Raw genomic sequence first — 19263 nt, forward strand, 5'->3', positions numbered from 1 at the left:
TAGCAGGAGGATGAAAAGACAAAGGCAACCCTGAAAGTCAGAGAGAGGGTGTCAAGCTACTGAAGGGTCCAACCCTAAGGAAGCAAGACACTTTGCATTACATTCATACATTTTAAAGCTCAGAAAATACAGACGGGATGAGAATGCATTGAAGGAACGATCCAGGGCTTCCCCTGCCACATTCTCATCACCACGGTCCCCCCTAAGTGAGGATGTTTTTCTAAATGTCTGTTTTTGTTTCTAAAACTAGAAGGCTTCTCCCAATCCCTGCTACTAACCTGTCAGCTCCACTCTTCTGCCTCGAGAAGTTATTTTCCTTCTCTCTTCTCTTTATTCTGCCATTAACATTTGAACAGTAACTTGATTATTTTAGAAGAAACTGGTGCTGAGTTTCATCTTGTTTGGTCTGAAGTTAGATCCTATTGTCATCATTTTCTGTTTCTTCTGCATTTTATTACTGGGGCCTCTTCTGCTCAGAAGAGATGTTAGTGGACTTTGGTAGTTAGCAGAACTATCCCTCCTTTATACCCTTCCTACTACATTTGAAGCCAGTATGATGTCTGAAAAAGTCTGTGTTCATACAAGAAACAAGTTAGGAGCTTCCTTTTCCGTCTCAGATGGCCTCCTATGTTTTGCTGTCAAAGGGCCTGGAGAATCCCTGCCCAGATGTTGTTTTGACTCCCCAGCAGAACCCTTTGTGTCTTCTTCATCCCCATCATTCAACCTGACTTATCTACTGCTCCTCTGGAGAAAATCTGGCTGCAGCCTTGCAGGGAGAGGGGACAGCAGTGAGCAGTGACAGACAGTAAGTGTAGTCTTCAATGTTTGTGTGAAGGGCTACCACACAGGGGCTGCCTGAGATCTGGAAAGATGCCAGGAAGGAGGAGCCTTCCGAGTCCCCCCAGCTCCCACATCTCAGGAGAACCCACCAGTCAGTAAATCACTCTGGGAGATGCCCTTTGGTTTAAACCCAACCTTCCATCTCTCTGTCCTGACCAGAAACTGTTGCAAAGCCACGGTGAGCAGCTCAGGGGAAAATTCATAGTGTTAATACCAACTCCTGTTACCTTCCTCCTTGCACACCTCTTCCCATCTCTGCACGCACATGCGCGCGTGCACACACACACACACACACACACACACACACACACACAATCTCTATTTAACTGAGATTTCAGATGCTGCGTACTTGGCTCAGAATCCTGACTGGATTCTCTTTCTTCTGAGTAAGTCCCATCCTTGATGTCTTTCCAATCCTAGAGACGTTTTTTCCTGAAACAATGTCCACAGATAGTCCCTATAGTGCTGCACATGTTACTTCTGTTTTTAACTCTTCTTAGTTTGGGGCAGTTTAAGAGAAGGCAGAAGTATGGGGCAGAGTGAGGGGTGAGTTGTGGGGATTTACTCATCCTGGCCTCAGGCCAGATCTGGGCTGGAAAGTGAGCAACTTTATAAGCAGGACGTAATGAGGGTGGGGTAGCAGGTAGCTGCCTAGAAGCAAATGGCCCATATGTTGTGAAGTTAAAGACGATACCTGTGTGAAGCCCAGCCTGAAAGCAATTCACAGAGAGGAATCTAGAAACTGCAGGGACCTTAGGGCTAATGCGTCCACCTTCACTGCTCCAGCCTGCTAGATACTCCTTGGGATCTTTGCCTGAGGTCACAGAACAGGTAGTTGAAGCTATGAGACAAGCACCTCATGGGCTTTGGGGCCTGGGTTCTATTCCTGCAGCCATCCCTTAGTCGCTCTGTGACACTGGGTAAGTTAACTAACCTCCAAATCCTCCGTTTCCCTGTCTGTAAAATTCTGTCCTGCCTCATAGGGCTGTTGGGAGGTTAAATGAGAAAATGCACATTACGGGCCTAGAACAGAATCACATGCAGAGCAACTGCTTCATAAACGGTGATGGTATAGTCAGCTCCCAGTAGCCCCACTGGCCGGGTGCTGGGACAGCTCCCTCACACGAACAAGGGAGAAGTGGAGGTCTGGAGTGTGAGGCTGCACGTCCTCAGCCTTCAGAAGGACAGGGCTGGATGCGGGAGAGAGGCCTGCTGACCTGCTTTCTTCCCTCTGTGCCCAGCTCTACAGCGCATTCCAGAATTAAGCCCAAAAGAAGGGCAGAAGAATAGGATCATGAAGCCGTGATCAGTGCCTGGACACTGCTCAAAGGCAAGGGCTGGGCCTTCCTGATAGAGTTTCCTCTCCCAAACCTCACTCTCCTCACATCCCTCCCACCCCGTCCCCGATCCATCCCCTACCTTCAACCTCCCAAGACACTTATTTGATGCTTTTAAACTTTTTCTTTATTTAGACAGAAAAGACCAACTCTTTAAAAGTAAAATGCAATAAATAAATAAGTTAAGCATAGAGAAGTGTCTGAAACGGACTCCCCACTCTCCCCGGACCACTCCCACCCCCACCCCATTTCTCTTCCCTAAAACCTCTTTCTAGAGAAAATGATCAGGTAATAAACCCCTTTAGCCCGCCCCACACCCCTCCTCCCAAATACCCAATTACCCCCCAAAGCAAAGGGAGAACTCAAGAGAGAGAGAAAATCCAAGGGAAACATTGTCTAAACCCCCAGAAAGAGAAATGGCAGCGTCCGGGCTGGGCCGGGCTGGATAACGCACGGGTGGTAGTGCTATTTACACGGAGGGGCCAGCAGAGACTGTAAACATTTTTAGGGGTTTGGGGGAGGTCTTTTCCTCGTGAAAGGAGGAGGGTCTCTGTGGCTGACTGGCGGAGAGGCAGCCCTCAGGGCTCCTCCACGTTCTCCTTGGAGGGGGCCCTTGGGGGAGGCAGTGAGTTTTAGGGCTGGGAGCCCAGGGTTCAGGGATATCCTACCTCGAGCTGAGGGTGGCCACAGGGAGTGTGACAACCAGCTTCTGAGAAACCCCGAATATGGGGGCGAGGCTGGGGCGAGGGTGGGCAGGGAGCATGTGGGAGGCCCCTGCTGCCCTCCCGGGCCGCACAGGTAGAAGAGGCCCGCTGCTGGGGGAGGCAAGTGCGAAGGCTGGGCGCAGAAGGCCCGTCACAGGAGCCCCAGCAGAAGGCAGATACCCCAGAGCCTTCGAGCCTGTTCCTTGCTCCCTCACAAAGGCCAAAAGGGCACCTGGGAGGAAACAGGCCCTTCGGGGAGGCGGGGTGGTGGGAGTGGGCCGGTGTCCTGTGCCCCCAGGGCCATGAAGCAGCGTTTGCCCCAGAGCCCAGTCAAGGCCCAGGGCGGATGTGCAGAGAGGGCTGGGGCCAGTCGTGGGGCGAGGGGGTGAGGCGCCCCTTCCTCTGGTGTCTCCAGGCCTGTGAAGGAAGGAAACGTGGGTGAAGCTGTGGAGAAGATGGCAGCTGAGGCAGGTCCCAGGCCCTGGGTGAGGAGAGGGAGCTGGGGCGGCTGAGGAAGGCAGGTCATCAGAAAGGCCTCCGTCCAAACTGAACCATCCGGCCCCCCAGCCATTCGACAAGGGGCAGGGATGGAGGAGACGGGAGGGAGGGACGAATGACACAAGAAACCAAAGGATATTAGGAAGGAAATACTCAAACAGCCCGTGAGGGAAGGAACATGGAAGATAACGGAGACAGGGACTAGAGGAGGAGGGGCAAAGAAATGAGACAACAAACAGGCAGGCAGAGGTGACTCAGAGAAAGGAGGAGGGTGCAGTGTCGGGACAGACACCTGGAAAAAGAGCAAGGGGGCATCCGCAAAAGGGCGGCAGAGCAGGCCAGGGTGGAACCAGGGCTGGACTTAGGGCTGGAGTCTACTGGGGGCGAGCGAGACCCCCCAGCCCCTAGGGGGCGCTCTCATTCCTTTTTGGAAAGGAACAAAGAAAGCGAGAGAGAAATGCACGGAACACAGACCACAGTCACCAACCACTGTTGACCAAGCACATCCCGCGAGCTGCCCCCGGCCCTGACTCTGGGCTGGGGGGCGCTTCCCTCCGCGGACCCCTCCCCAAATAACAAACAATCGGCTCCAAAGACAACACGCTCGTTCCATGCAACTTACAGGGGCCCGGAGCAGGGGTCCGGGGATGGGGGCTTCGGCCGACAATGGACACGGGCCCTGGGCTGGGGGGCCCCCAGGGTGGGAGGAGTTAAGCAGCCAGGATTGGGGGGAAAGGGGGAAAAACAGAAAATGTGGGGATTGTTCTTGGGTTGTTTTTTTTTTCAGGGGTTTGGTCCAAAGGAGATTAAACAACACAAAAGTAATGAAAGCTCACAGCTCTGTGGCCATGAGGTTGGCGGCTGGCGGGCAGTGGGGAGGAGGGGACCTGTTAAGTGAAATTCACAGGCAGTCCAGCATTCCAGCTGCCTCCACCTGAACCAAAGCTGCTCCCCAGAGCCCTGACACTCGGACTCCCCCCAGTCTGTTCTGTGTACTCTCCCCTGTCCCGTGGGTCTGCTGCCACATGAGGGAAATCACCTGGGGTCCAGGGCACCGGGACCTGATGTCCCCACTTCTCAGGCCAACAGATATTCTAGGAGCCAGTGATTCTAGGACCCTCCAGTACCCTAAACCAGCCCCCTATTCCCCAAACCCTACTCCCCTAATTCTACTCCAACCTAAAGGAAAACCAGAAAAAGAGACACACAAGACACATGGACACTGACCAGACAAACGAGACCAGATATTGGGGAGGTTCTAGGGAGTGGACACAGACATATACAGACCTGGCTCTCTCTGGGGTCACAGTGTGAGTGTGTGTGCACACGCGCATGCATGTGTGTGTGCGTGTGTGTGTGTATGTGTGTGAGAGAGCGAGAGAGAGAAAGTGAAAGAGAGAGAGACTTGGGTGATTGAAAAACAGCTGAGGAAGCTGCTGCAGATCCCTGCCTCCAGTGCCCAGAGTCAGGGGTGGGCATCCCTGAGGGTGGTGGGAAAGGGGGTGGGGGCAGTCCAAGTGAGGGCCCTGGCTGCCATGTGAAGGGGCTGCAGAGGTCACAGGACGGGAGCGGGACCCACCTGGGGCCCTCAGTAGGGCCGGTTGGCATCCTTAGGCCGCTTTAGCTGGACTTTGAGGCGCTTCATGCCAATCTGGAAACCGTTCATGGCCTGGATGGCAGCCTGGGCACTGGCCGGATTGTCGAAACTCACAAAGCCTGAGGTGAGAGGGGCATAAGGCCTGGCCCAGCGCCAACCCCCCCCCGCCCCCCCCAGCCCTGCCCCACTGTCCTGTGCTTAGGCCGAGGCCTGCTCTTTGCTTTCCCGTCACCACCCTACTTCCTCCAGGTCTCCCAAATGCCCGGAAAACTGCCCAGCACACAGGAGGCTTTCGGTAAGTAGTTGTTGGTTGACAGGCTGAGTGAATGGGTCCAGTCCAGCCTCTCACACACCCTGGGACATTCCTTTCAGCATTCTTTGAGGGGCGGCAGCCCCTTCCTTGGCCTGGGTAGCTCAGAACCTGCCTTTTGAAACCTCCACTCCGGACCCTAAATGACTTCTGAAGCCCAGAGGACAAGCACGTCCCCTTTCTCCCCTGAAGCAGCCTTTCAAAGAGTGAAGGCAGCTAAACCCTGCTCCCTAAGCCTTCCTTTTGACAACTGAACTTCCCCAGTTCCCGAGCCTCTTCCAATCCTCACAGAGCATGGATCTGACCAGTTCTTAAGGAGAAAAGATGTGGTTTTCTGGAGGAAGAGATGGGCCTGGGCCAGCAGCTGGTATGGGATGTCAGGAGTGTAAAAACTGGTCCTTTCAGACTCTTGGACAATCTGGATTTCAACTACTGGGTCCATTGCAACCATAAGTGCCTGCAAATGCATCAGATCTTGACCTCATCTGGAGTTTGGCCAAAATGTGCTATATTTTATCTTTTAGATCATCATATTCTTACCAAAACACTTGCTCTGATTGGTGGCCCGGTCAACAAAGACTTTGGCTGAGATGACGTGGCCAAAGGGGACAAACATCTGGAGGATCTCTGAGTCAGTGAACTCCTGGGGCAGGTGGTAGATGAAGATGTTGCAGCCATCAGGGCCTGGGTGGCAGTGGAGACAGAAGGAAGAGCTCAGTGACTGGGAGACAGACTCAAGGTACAGGGGGCTGGGGAAGGCAGCCCCCAACATGTGGGCCAGGGCGCCAGCCACCTCACCTGCCCCCCTCCCCCCAGTTTCATCCCCACACAGGGGACCAGAGCTGGCCTTGGAGCCCACGGCAAGGGCACCCCAGCCCTGAAGGCTCTTGGCTGGGACTCCCCGCCCAGGCCGCACCTTCCCGTTGCTGCTGCTGCTGCTGCTGCTGCTGCTGCTGCTGCTGCTGCTGCTGGGGGGGAGGCGGAGGCTGCTGGGCCACCAGGGCGGGAGGCTGTGGGAACGCGGGCGCCACCAGGCTGTAGGCTGCCGGGTAGGCTGCTGCGGGGGGAGGACAGAGAGAGCTAATGGGGTTCCTGAGAGGCCCCTGCCCCACCTGGCCCTCCCAGCCACCCCAGTCCCCCTCTCCCTCGCCCAGGCCGATGGAGTGGACAGGGCCGAGAGGTGTCAGAGGGGGAGCTGCCTCAGACCGTGCCCGTAAAGGCGTGTCCTCACAGGTATGGCCTGCTGGGAAGTCTGACGGGGTGGCTGGCAGACAGCACGAAGCCCAGGCCCAACTTCTGGGCCTCTTTTGCTCTTACCAACCCTTCCACCCAGGCCGGGGCCTGCGCTGGGGCTCCTCACCTGTATAGTGCTGCATCCCCGCGTAGGCCTGCTGCAGGGGGTCCACGGGGGCCGCGGGGCTCTGGGCTGGGGAGAGCAGCACTGACCGTGAGGGTGGGGCTGGGATGCTGCTGGGAGCCCCACCAGTGCCTCTTGGAGCAGAGGTCAGGCAGGTGGGGAGGAGAGCCTCATGGGAGAGCATGGGATGTGAAATGAGAGGGTGGAAATGCACAGAGCCGTAGGGAGAGGGGAGAGCCTGGCGTTAGCAAGACTTGAGTCTGTGACTGGCTGTGCAACCCTGGACGAACTCACTTCGCCTCTCTGTGCCTCAGCTTCCCTGGCTGAGACCAGGAAGGAACATCCCTGCCCAGGGTGACAGAGCAGGAAAAAGCGCCGTTATCACCCCACAGCCTGGAGAGGGAAGGTGTGTCATGCCTGCCGGCAGTGAGAGCGATAGCTGGGGCGGTTGCTGGGGAGAGGGGTGGGTAGGCAGAGAACCCCACCTGGGTAGGGGTGAACCCCGTTGGGATACAGAGCATCAGGGGCAGGCTGCCCAGTGGGCTGGGTGGGCACCGGGCTGTAGCCGTTGACGCCCAGGGCAGCAGGGATTGCAGAGACGGGCGTGGCAGCGATGGCAGGAGGGGTGCTGGTTCCTGGGGAAGAGAAAGCGGCAGAGACAGAACAGAGAAGCAGACACACACATACACACAAATGCAGAGAAGCAGTCAACAAGTCTGAGGGCAGAGGGGAGGAAGCAGGCTACTCTCTGACCCCTGAACCCCTCCCAGCCCCCATGGCTTCCCTGAGTGATGCCCTGTGCCCCCCTCCCCTCCCCCACCACGTGGTAGCTCCCCTGACCTGCCCCACTCACACCCAGCTCAGCCCTGCCTGGACCTTACCTGAGGATGGGGTGATGGGGGTGGCGATGAGGCCATTGGCATTGATGGCGGCCATGTGCTGCATCTGCACGGCAGCCATGGTGGCCATGGGGCTGAGGTAGGCACTGTGAGCCGCTACCAGGGCCGCCTGCTGCTGCATCAGCTGGGGACAGGGGAAGAGAGGAGAGTGGGGCCAGCCCCCCTGCACCCTGGCCTGGCTCCCCTCCCAACCCTGGTCCTGGGCATTGGTGGTGGGGGCGGGGGGGGCAGGACGCTGGAGAGCGTGGGGATGGGCCCGGCCCAGCACGGGGAGGAGGGGTTGGGGGGCGTGAGGGCAGGGCGGGGGGTGGCGGGCAGTGCTCACGGCCTGGGTGTAGGCGCTGTAGGCTCCGAACTGGAGGGCGATGGGGCTGAACATGCCCAGCTGGGTGGCCACCTGCTGCATTCGGCGGAGACCTCGCTCCTTCTCCGTGTCAGCAAACTTCACCACCAGGCTGGACGAGGCACCCTGGGCACCGGCCCCCCATGTGGTCAGAGGGACAGAGTCGGGGTCTTTCTTCCCCAGAGCCCTCACGTCCTGGCCTCAGTTCCACCACGCGTGGCTTGGCCTCTTTGGGAGGGCAGCCATCATTGTGCCTATGTCAAAGCGGGGAGACTTTCATCCCACCCTCCCCCTGTGCCAGACTGTGCAAGAGACTAAAAAACGTAGAGGAATGTGCTGGGAAAGGGAAAGTGCTCCCAGAATGCAAAGGGCAGTCCTGGCTTCTCCATGAAGATTCTGAGCCGGAAATCCTCCCCAGGGTGGATCAAGCCACAGCAAACGTTTAACCTCAAGCTCGTCTTGCCTGGTAGCTACCCCACCCCCTTACCTCACCCCATGCTCCCACATCCCAGTCCTCACGGTGTGCTCAGGGATGCAGCCTCAAAGTTTCATACCAGCCTATGCCAAATAAAAACCAGCCTGGAACATTTGCAAGGACTGTTGTGGAATCCTAGGGTCTGGAACGCAGTTCTCTATCTGATGCTGCCCAGGTCCCTGCTAAGTGTTTGCCCAGCCTCTGCTGGAGAACCTCGAGTTATAGGAAGCTCACCTCCTTGGGAGCTAGCTAGTTCCTTCTGAGAGGTTTGTTCTGCTGGGGGAGCCCTCTGCGAGATCAGTCAGCTGACCCACTGCTAATGTGTGGGGCAGCAGGATGAATGTGCAGAGGGCACGCGGGGCCTCTAAGCAAGTGTCCCGATGCCCAGCCAGTGAGGCGGGGGGGGGGGGGGGATGCGATATGGGAAGGAGGGAGAAGAGGTGAGAGGTGACCAGGGCTGAGGGCTGGAGGAGGCAGGAGAGGAGGGGCTGGGAGATGTTATTGGAAAGGGGAAGCTGTCCCTAAGAGGTTTGATTCTTCTGCCAGAAAATTCTTTTTGAATAATAGTCATTCAATAATAGGCAGTCCATTCTGGATAGTAAAGACCCTATCCAAAACGGACTGCGCCCTCTGAGCCAGGGTCTGGCATGGGCCCAGCCAGGCTGGAAGAGGCCTGAGGGCTGGGGCAGCGGGACTCACCGGCAGGGTCCGGCTGCTGTGAAGGGTGTTGATGGCGGCCTGGGCCTCGGCGTGAGTCTGGAACTTCACGAAGGCGCAGCCTGGAGAGTTCAAGAGGGAGGAGGAAGGGGTGAGTGCCCACCCTTGAGGGCCCCGACAGTCCCCATTGCCCACGGAACCAGTGGGGGAGGGGCAGGAAGGCGGAATGCCCGGCGGGGAAGGGGTATCTGTGGGCTACCTTTGCTGGTGCCGTCTGGGCCCCGGAGCACAGTGCACTCGTCTATGGTCCCGAAAGGCTCGAACATCTTCCGGACGTCCTCATCTGTCTGCTGCTTCCCTAGCATCCCCACAAAGAGCTTCCGGTCTTCTGGCGGGTAGGGCACAGGAGGAGGGGCAGGTTCAGGGCCTCCAGGCTGCTTTCCCAGCCCTGCTCCAGCTTGGGACAGGCAGAGAGACCCCTCCCCTTCGCCTTCAGCTCTTCCCTGGAACTCCCCTCACCCCTGACCGATGGCTCTAGGGCGTGAAAGAAGGGATGGTTGGGGGATGGGCTGCAGATACATAGACTGTGCATACCAGTTCTGAAGGACTGACTTGCACTCCACTCTGGGCCTCAGTCTTGCCGTCTCTGCAATGGGCTGGATCACATCCCCTCTGGCCACCCTGACTCCTATGCCCATCTTGACTGGGAACCCTTCAGAATTCTCAGACTTTCTTCCTCAGAAAGCCTGCCCCTCAGCTACTCCAAGTCCTAGGCCTGCGGACTGAGGGAGAAGGATTGAGTCCCAAGGTACAGAACCTACCTCCTCGGCTCTCGCTGTCGGCTGGCTTGACCTGGATCGGCCTGTTCATCTAAAGGAAAGAAGAGAAAGCAACTGCTGGGGACCTCCTCTGACCACCCCAGGAGGCCTCCCCAGGCCAGGACCTGTGGAGAGGCTAGAGGGAGTAAGCCCCAGGCCCAGCCCTCCAAAGTGCTGATGGGAAGGGAGGGATGGGGCTTAATCTTGTTTAGGATTGGACCTGAGGGGATTAGAGGTAGTGGAAGGAGAGGATGTAGAGGAGGATGCTCCTGGGGCACGACTCTAAGCTCAGGTAGGGCCCCAGATGATTTGGCCAGGGAGAGGTGCTGCCCTCCTTAGGGGGAGAGTGGGGCTGCCCATAGGACCCGGGTCCTGAGTTAGAGCCCAACTAAGGGCTGTTCAGCAAAAGCTGCCTCAGTTCTACAAAGTAGGAGCAACAGAGGCCACCCCCTCAAGCAGCCCCAAGGAAGACTCTAGACTGAGGGAGACCCCACAGATGCCCCGACTTCCTTCTGACCCCTAGAGGTGTGTTTGCCTCTCTTTCTGCCCCCCTACACCCCTTGACCCCTGGGGGAAGGCACTCGGGCAGCACAAAGGGAGCAGATGCCCAGTCTCCGTGGCAACGGGAGAATGCGCGCCATGGCAACCGCCCACTCAGCCTGATTTATCCGTCCCCGTCGCCCAGGCGACCATGGTGACGTCATCACTTGTGCTGCTCCACACACCCGGAGAAGGAGTGGAGAGGGGGGGTGGGAACAGGGTATGCTGGGGGTGGAGGATTTGGTGGGGGCTGGGAGGTGGGGGAGGGGCCCAGGAGAGCTTCCTGATTCTGGAGGGAGGCGCTGAGCAGGCCCTGCAGGGGCCATACTGTCCAAGCTCCTGCCTTCCTCCTCCAGATCAAATCCTTGATGTCTCACCGCCAAGACAGCTCTAAAGGAGGAAATGCTGTCCTGTGCTCTTTCGCGATTCTCCGGGTACCCAGAAGTCCTCCTGAGCTCTACCCTCTCCCTACTCCTGCAGCATCTCCCTTTGTTCAGCCTCCAGTGGAAATGCAGACAGTTCCCCACTCCATGTTCCTGTCTGGTAAGAGGACTTGGGAATGACTCCTGCAGGTTGATTTCCTTAACCAGTGTGGGGAGCATCTTAGGAACTGGAGAGGGAGGGAAGGACTCAGTATTTCACATCTGAAAATATTTTGCTGTTGAAGGCTTTGACCGCTGGGGCCACACCTGGCCACCCCACTCATCTGATGGTGGGGCAGCCCTAGTTCTAGTGACCAAAAAAATAAGTAAACAGAAGAAAACATTCATCCAAATTCTGAGGTGGGGCCAAAGTTACCCTCAGGAAAGGCACTGGACTTCGAGGACTGGCTCTGCCACTCACTGGCTGGGTGACCTTGGACAAGTCATTTCTCTCCTCTAGGCCTCAGCTTCCTCATCTGTAAAATGGGCTGGATCAGGCGATCTAGAGTCAGGTTCCCCTCAGCTCTAGTATTCTAGCCTTGAGGTCTTGTGTGTCAGCACTTAACACAGAGAAGTGCAGAAATGATAGTTGCCCCTGCCCCTTCTCACACTGCACCCTGTTCCCAGGTGTCACGCCATGCCAGTCAGTCTGGCTGGACTCTGCAGGTGAGGTATTTTCAGCCCGGATCAAATCTAGGCCCCGCCTCAACCACTACTTCCTCCCTGTCCACCCCTCCCCCCCAATCTCTGGATCTGAGAGCAGCTGGGGGTGGGGGTGGGGGTGGTGGAGGGGGAACAGTCACACAAATCCTCCGGCCAATCTGCCCCAGCTTTATCCTCCACCAATCTGGGATTATCCCATCGGAGGTTCAATCTCCTCAGGAGCGCGTGTGAGTTTGTGTGTGTGTAGCAAGGGGTGGGGGCCAGACACTCAGGACTCTTGGTCCTTCACTCCCCTTCTCTCCCGTACTCCAGTCAAAGCCATCAGGAAGTCCTCTTACAGGCAGGTCAGCAGCCAGCCCCCCAGCTCCCACTACAGGAGAGGTAGGATTGGAGTCACAGCTTCGAGGAATTCTTATGCTCGGCACTAACCCCTTCCCAACAGGCCCCTGGGGATTTGTTGCTCTAGCTGGGGATGGGGAACCTGGGATCCAGGGAGAAAGGATGGTGTTCCCTCCCTGCAAGGCTCCCAGGCACAAAAATAGCATATCAATAAGTATCCACAGCTGACATGGATTCGCACAAACACACACACAAGTGCGCAGACCACAGCACAGACCACGTTGACGGAAGGCTCTCCCCACTCCCTCACAGACAGACTCCTCCCTCAGTGGCCCCCAGTGCCCCGTTCCCAGCCTCTCCTCCTTGGCCTGGCACTTCCTGTGGGAAGCTCGGCCTTTGTTAGCTCAGCTCGGGCACACCTGCCTCCTCCCCTGAGTCCAGCTGGACCCTGTTTACCGGGCAACCTGGCGCCGGGCGCCTCTCTTCCCTAGCTACCACCCGCCAGGTGATAAGCCCTCCCCAGGGCCTCCCAAAGAAGAAGGGGCTATTTATACTCCTACCAAGTATCCCTGAGGCCCCTACCAACATGGTCACTTGTAAGTAAGTCCCTCTCACCAATAGCTAAGACTCCACTTCCAAGAAGAGCTCCCCATGCCCACAGATCTAATTTTCCTGAGGGCACAGGCCTGGTGCCCTGCCACTCCCGACTCCAGACTTGCGCCTGGTGTCCCAGACCACACACAGGTCCTCTCCATGGAGCCAGAATCCACCTGCCCAACGGCAAGATGACGGGGAGGACCCATGTCCCCAGAGTGGGATTTTGGCCCAAGTAGAGGGGGAAGCGCAGGCCAGACAGGGGTCCTTCCCACCACCACCTCCAGGAGGTCACACCCTGCTCCTAGGAAGAATCCAGGGACCTGTGACAGAGCCTCTCCTGGGAACTCTTAGGGGAGAGAGAAGGAAATGCGGTTCCATGGCCATAGGCCCAGCTCCCATTCTTTCTCTCTGCAGCCTGAAGCGTCACTCAAATATGGTGGCATCTTCCGGATTCTGAGCTGACAAAGATGAGGAGAAAGGAGAGCGAGTAAATGCCCCCATTAGAGAAAGAACCTGCAGTCAGGGCACGGAGATTAGACAGTAGGAGGAACTTCCCAACACAGTTGTGCAAGAGCGGGCACACTGGACACACACACACACACACACACACACACACACACACTCAATGACTGTCTGAGGGGAAACACTGCTGCCAGAAAGGCAGGTGGCTGAGAAAAGATCTGGGGGCACAAAGGGTCAGGCAGAGCTTGGTTATAGACATCTGCTCCCCCAAACCCCCAGCACGGGGGGGCCCCTTGGATGATAGAACCCCTCATTTCCTACTAAAGGCTCTGTCAGGTGCCTCTGGATTCTGTCCCCTGGGGCAAGGGCCAAAGTGGAGGACTCAACCTCACCTGGGAGCTTGGGGCAAGGCTCGACAATTATTAACTGGGGCTCTCTTCTCACTCGCCTCCCACCCTGGGCCTTATTACCTCAGGAAGAGGAGGCAGCGCCTTTCCACACCCAGGGCGTAGCCCCGTCTGAGCCACACAGGCAGCTGGAGGGGGACAGAGCCAGGGCAGAAGCCCCCAGCTGGCACAGATGGCCCTGGGGCTCCTGTGCACCCGGCGCCGTCTCTCTCACCCATGTCCCCACTCCAGTACCCCTGCTTTCTACCTTCTCCCTTGTCCCTCTCTGGTTTCCGCAGGGGCTCTGAGAGATAGGAGACAACAGAAAAAGAGAAACGGCAATGGAAATGAAAGCTGATTTGTGGGGGGCCTCCCCAGAGGAAAGAGAGAGGAGAGTTGTGAGGTCATGTGATGGGAACAGGGCTTCATGTGCCCAAACACACACACACACACACACACACACACACACACACGCTTCTTAGAGCCCGAGCCTGCTCACACATACACAGATCCTTAACTCTGTGGGCGATGGCTCTTCTGGGCTACCTTGCCCCCGACCGGATAAGATAGTGGGGTGAAGGTGGGGAGCTGGCAGCAGATCTGCTTTCCTATAGTGGTATTTAGGGTTGAGGGCCACAGAGGGTCACAGAGCCATGGAGGGGGTGAAGTTGGGAGTGGTGGAGACAGTTCTAATTTTCCTAGATCCCCCCCGCCACCCTTCCCATCTGTTTTGTCTATTTCTCTCCCAGGAAGAGCTAGAGGATCGGGCTCCATCTCCATTCCCACACGAGGGAAGGAGAAGATGTGACAGGTGTGTCTCCAGCACTCAGACTGTGTTTAGCAAATGTTGGCTGGAGGGAAGGGTGGAGTTAGCTCTCAAGAGGTACTTTCCAGGGAAGACAACAGAAGCCGATAGATACAGAAAGGGAACGGCACATCCCTTCCCCACAGGATGGGTAACTGGGGGGCAGTCTGAGATTCTTTATTCCTGTCCGTGCCAGCCCAGGCCTGGGATGAGCTGCAAGGCTGCCTGGGAAGAAGACAAAGAGCTCTGACCTTGCAGGAGGGAGGCCACGTCAGAGGCACCCCCTGCCTCCCTGGGCACACTTGGTGGGGTCAGGCCTGATCTTCCACACTGATGGCTGCCCCTGCCCTTGTCTGCTGCCCGCAGCCCCCCTCTGCAGGGCTTACTCCCAGCCCAGGCCCACCAGGCCCTGACCACCCTGATGCCCTGTGGCACTGTTCCCGCGGCTTTTCCTGGGAGAGGCGAGGTGAGCCTGTTCGACCTCAGAAGTCAGCACAGAGATGCCAGGCGGGCAGGCACCAGCTGCCCATCTCTGGCCGCAGGCACCCCTCCCCCATTTCACAGGCAGATTTCCTCCCCAGAGCCAGAAAGAGTGCCTGAGTGCCTCCTGCTCACTCGGCCCTGCACTTGGTGTCCAAAGTCTTCTCCCCATGCCTCCCAACCAGCTAAGTCCCTCCTCTGAGTGCTGCCCCAGGGGCAGGTTGGGAAGTGGGGAAAGGGCTACCTCTGCTCTTTGCAAGGGTTATATCTACTCTGCTCATCGCTGTTTTCCTTCTCTCTTGGTGAGAAGAAATGCGTGCATCTTCAGCAAGGAGGCGGGGTGCTACAAGGAGGCAGGGGCTTCCCGGTGATGAGAGGAGGTGGAAAATACACTCAGTGTCTTGGGAAGGTGGTGCCCCTTCTAAGGCCCTTCTCAGCCCCCTGGCCTTGAAAAGGCCGGGACTCACCCCTGGAAGCGTCTTCTGTTCGTGCAGGGCGCTCTGGGCCTTCAGGGCTGAATCGCGGGCACAGTATGTCAGGAAGGCACATCCTGAGGAGGGGCAGGGGCAGAGAGACCGGGTCGGGGGTAAGTCCCCGGTCTCCCCTCCCTAAAAGGCCCCCTACCCCCCACGAAACTGAGGACTGGGAAGCTTGTCCCTTCTTGCCACCTTCTGCCTGCTGGGGTGGGGAGGTGTCTGAGAGGGGGTGCACATTCGTCCCCGGAGTCCCTGGGCTGATGAGCACAGGGCAGAGACCCCGAGACCAGGAGGCTTACATGGTGGGGTGATGGAAGAGGGAGAACGCCTGGGCTGTGGGAGCTGGGGCTTTGTGTGGGGGGAGGAGAAGGGGCATGTGATCTCCAGACAAGTACGTGTGGTGTGGTTTTCTCTCTTCCTTAGCTGGTCTCCTTTCCCCTTTCTCCTTTGCCTCCACCTCCCTCCATCTTGGTCATCATCAGCCCTCTCCTCTCCCATTTTCTCTATTTCCTCCTCTCTCTCCAGCTCCATGGGAGGCAGGTGGAGGGTGGAGAGCTGACTAGAGAAGGAAAGGGAAGAGTGGGGAGCCGGAGTCCCTGGGCCGGTGGAGGGGGAGGCAGCGTGGCCCCTCTGACTCCCAGTGTCTGGGGCTCTCCAAGGCCTGACCCCAGGCCTGACCCTGCTTAGCTGCACAGCCCTTTGGCCTGAGGCACATCCTCTTTCACCCCCAGCTCCCTTAACTTTCGAGTCCCTACGCTTCCCAGATCTTTACCAATCTCTGTCCTACACTGTTTCCCAGGTCCCCCTCTTTAGTTCTGGAGCTGCCCTGCCCACTCCACGAACATCCACTCTTTCCAGGTTGAGCACCTGACCCTGTGTCCCGACCCCATCCCAATAGTATCTGAGGCTACTAAGACTCTCAGTCTTGTGCGTGCTGCCCCCCTCCACACACACACCGCTGCCCAGCTCCTTATCTTTCAAACCAGCTCTCTCGTTCCTCCATCCTTCCTTGAGTTCATCCACATCATCCCCCTTAACTTTGGGGTCCACATCTCTGCAGCCACCTGGACAACTCTTCCCCCAGAGAGGCTCTCCTTGGTCCTCCACCTGGGGTCTCCTGCTCACCCTAGCTGAGTTCTCTTCTAGCTCCTCCATCCACACTCCCCAGCCCATGAACTCTTTTCCTTCCAGATCAGCCTTCTCCAGCCACTCCATCCCTCCAGCCTGGCTTCCCCACCTCCTCCCAGCCTCCCAACCTCCCAGCCCACTCCCTGAAGCCTCTCCAGCCTGGCCTGACCCCTCACCCTTGTGCAGCCCGGTGTACTTGTCCTTGATGACAGTCAGCTCGAAGATCCGACCAAACTGTTCGAAGATGGGTTTCAGGTCCTTTTCCTCCAGATGCCTCGGTATCTGCCCCACAAACAGCTTGATGGCATCCGGTTCCTTCATTGGGGCGGCCCAGGAGAAGGGGCCGAGGGGAGCAGGGAGAGGCCCGAAGGCCAGGGGGAGCTGCCCAGCAAGGAGGCAAGTGGCTGGGGCTGGCTTTCCCTTTGGCCTCAACCACAGTGCTGAGCGGAGGGGCCGCTCTTCACACAAAGGAGGCCCAGGGAGTTGAGGGCTCGGGGTCAGGGGTCTAGGCAGACACTGTCATGCCACCAGGGGGCATAGCCCAAGCAAACGATCTCCCTCCCAGAGATCTGGCAGATATCCCAGGATGGGGGGCAGTGTGGCCAAGACCTGGAGGGTTAGGGTGGTAGCAGGGGCGCTGGGAACTAGGGGTTGAGATTAGAGCTGGAGGTGGAGGAAAGGGCCTGAGGAGGGTGATGGGGTTGCAGGCTGAGGGGTTAGGGTCCTGGTATGGTTGCCAGCAGCGTTGGGGGGGGCACTCCTGATGTGGGGCAGGTGGAGCTCTCGTTGGCTTCCCTGGGAGGACACCTCCCCTGTGGCTGATCCTTCTGCTGGGTCCGAAGATCCCTGATGCCAGATGCTTGATCTCTGATGGCGGCAGGGCGCCGGGGGTCCCTTTGGCCCTGCCGCCTCCCTTCAGGTCCTCCCCTCAGCCCCCCTCCCACCCCCCCCCCGGTCCCCGGGCCTGGGCTGCTGCTGGCTGCTCCCGCCGCTGGGGCTGCCTGCTTTCCCGGTCACCTGGGTCCCGGAGCTCTGCTCTCCGGCCGCGCTCTCCTCAACAAAAACCTCCCCCCTCCACACCCCCCTCCCCACTCCCACCTCCTTTCCCCTGACATCAGTGATGTCAGTCTCAGGGGTGGAAGACAAATTCTCTACCCTGGAGAGGGACGCACAATCCAGACAAGAGCCACGCCCTCTTCCTATCTCCTTCCTCTCTGACTCCCTTCCCACCCCCAGAAGAGCAGCTGGTCCTGTTGATAATAACCCTTCCCCCATCTTACTCCCTAATCACGAGTTGGGCAAGGCACTAAGATGGAGAATTTATAGAGGAGCCCTAAGGTGGGGTCCATTGTTCCGGGGGCTGGAGCTGTCCCCGGTGCTGGAAGAGAAGACCCAGGAGAGGGGAGCAGGGGGGAGGAAGAGAGAGGAGCTGGCATCTGGGGAGACTGAGAGTGGGGAGCCAAGGGAAGAAAACAGGGAAAAGAAGATGGCATAGAGATGGCTGGGCAGATTAGGGGCGGGTGGGGAGAAGGGTGTAGCTGGGGAGGGAAGCAGGTCGCAGAGCCTGGGGGAAAGGGCAGAAGGGACCCAGAGAGAAAGATGGAAAGGGGGCTGTGGAAGAGAGAGCAGGGTGAGATGAGTGCAGAGAGGGAACTGTGTTTTCCAGAAAGGGAATCAAGAAAAACTCGATCTTGCTGGCATTTGCCGACGCCCCCTTCTCGCCCTCTGGGGCGTTTGTGTGTATAAGTGCGTGGGCAGGGAGGCAGCAGTGGTGACAGCGGGAGCTCGCACTTGGAAGCTGTTTGAAGACCAGGACACTGTTTAATTCAGCTTTTACTGTTCACAGTGTCCAGCACAGTGTCTTGTTCACACGTAGTAGGAGCTTAACAAATATTTCTCGAATAAGTAGTCAATGCCAAGAACCTCTGATGAGAGTAGATTCCTGATTCCTTCAATGGGCAGAATCACAGCTGGCAAGTTCCCCTTTAGGGCAGAGGAAACCCCCAAATTCCTTCCTTCTGCTTCTCCCCTCCCCCCCACCCCAGTTATGTTCCCTGACTGGGACTCTCTAATTGAGTCAGGTAACAAAGAGGGATGAGGGAAGCATATTTGGGGGCCATTACTCCCCTAAACAGTTAAACTTCTACAGATGATCAGTTTGCCCTGTGATGTCGAGGGAGCTTGACCCCTCTGTACACTGGGCTCACTCACAGCTCCCCCTCAATGCAGGGAGTGTCTGCTGGCATCAAACCTCTTGGACGGGGCAGCCCTTGCCTGCCATCAGGTGCTCACCGACCTGGGCTCACAGCTTTTGTGGAACTCCTTGCCTCCTGTCACCCCTTCTTCACCCCAGAATGGGGCTGATGTCTCCACAGTGGTGCTGGTGTCTCTGAAATGTGTCCTGCCTGAATCCCAGCAGCCCTGCCTCAGCTCTCTGGACAGGCAGGCTTTTCTTCTGGAAGGGAATTAATAGTACTATCACTTAGATGGCTCTTACGGTGTTGGTCCGTGTCATAGGCATTGTTTAAGTGCTTTAGATTTACTAACTTGTTTAACCCTCAGCACCACCCTATGATGTAGGTTCTATTGTTATCTTCGAGTAAAGATGAGGAAACTGAGGCACAGAGAGATTAAATGACTTGCCTAAGGTCACACACTGGAAAGAGGTATAGCTGAGAGTGGAGCCCGGACAGTGTGGTTCCAAGTCCATGCGTTTAACTTCCCTGTCAAATCTCCTCTTGGGAATGGGGGGAGTGGTTGAGCCTGGTCTTTCTTCCTCTTGTGTCTTCATTTGAGCCCTGGGTGAGAGCTATCCTTCCTTCTACTGCTTGATTCTCCATTCACCACCATCCATCCTTCCCTAGCATCATTTCTGTGGCCTGAAGCCACATTCTGACAGGTATGTATGTTTGAGTGTGAGTGTGTGTGTGTGTGTGTGTGTGTGTGTGTGTATGTGTAGACGTGATTACACTTCATGGTACGGATGTCCAGGTGCTCCCAATAGGGTCCTCTAAAATGGGTGGGTAGGGGGAGATGGGAGAGGACCCAGTGCAGGGTGGTCAGAATATGCGATGGCAGTGCCAGGGAGTCAAGAGTGCAAATACATCTGGAAAGTAACTTTCCACCCATC

General features: G+C 57.2%; 1 protein-coding gene across 50 annotated transcripts; it reads right to left on the reverse strand.

The window, feature by feature from the left end:
- Nucleotides 1–2281: 2281 nt before the first annotated feature.
- CELF3 (CUGBP Elav-like family member 3) lies at nt 2282–16765 on the reverse strand. Of its 50 annotated transcripts, none has more exons than XM_027097698.1 (14): nt 16310–16454; nt 14997–15079; nt 9839–9887; nt 9277–9402; nt 9060–9139; nt 7871–8011; nt 7525–7666; nt 7129–7278; nt 6647–6712; nt 6399–6404; nt 6282–6340; nt 6203–6221; nt 5887–5970; nt 4968–5095 (listed from the first exon to the last, which is right to left on the reverse strand). In XM_027097698.1, the coding sequence occupies exons 1-14, from the start codon at nt 16452–16454 to the stop codon at nt 4968–4970; spliced, it is 1278 nt and encodes a 425-aa protein (XP_026953499.1). The 50 variants fall into 50 exon arrangements, with proteins under 50 accessions (XP_026953470.1, XP_026953499.1, XP_026953476.1 ...); XM_027097675.1 differs by having other exon boundaries at nt 5827–5970; XM_027097692.1 differs by having other exon boundaries at nt 6282–6343.
- Between the last annotated feature and the right edge of the window lie 2498 nt (nt 16766–19263).

The sequence above is a fragment of the Aethalodelphis obliquidens genome, unplaced genomic scaffold (assembly GCF_003676395.1).
Source record: "Aethalodelphis obliquidens isolate GAN/ISIS:26980383/991018 unplaced genomic scaffold, ASM367639v1 scaffold116, whole genome shotgun sequence".
Lineage (NCBI taxonomy): Eukaryota > Metazoa > Chordata > Mammalia > Artiodactyla > Delphinidae > Aethalodelphis > Aethalodelphis obliquidens.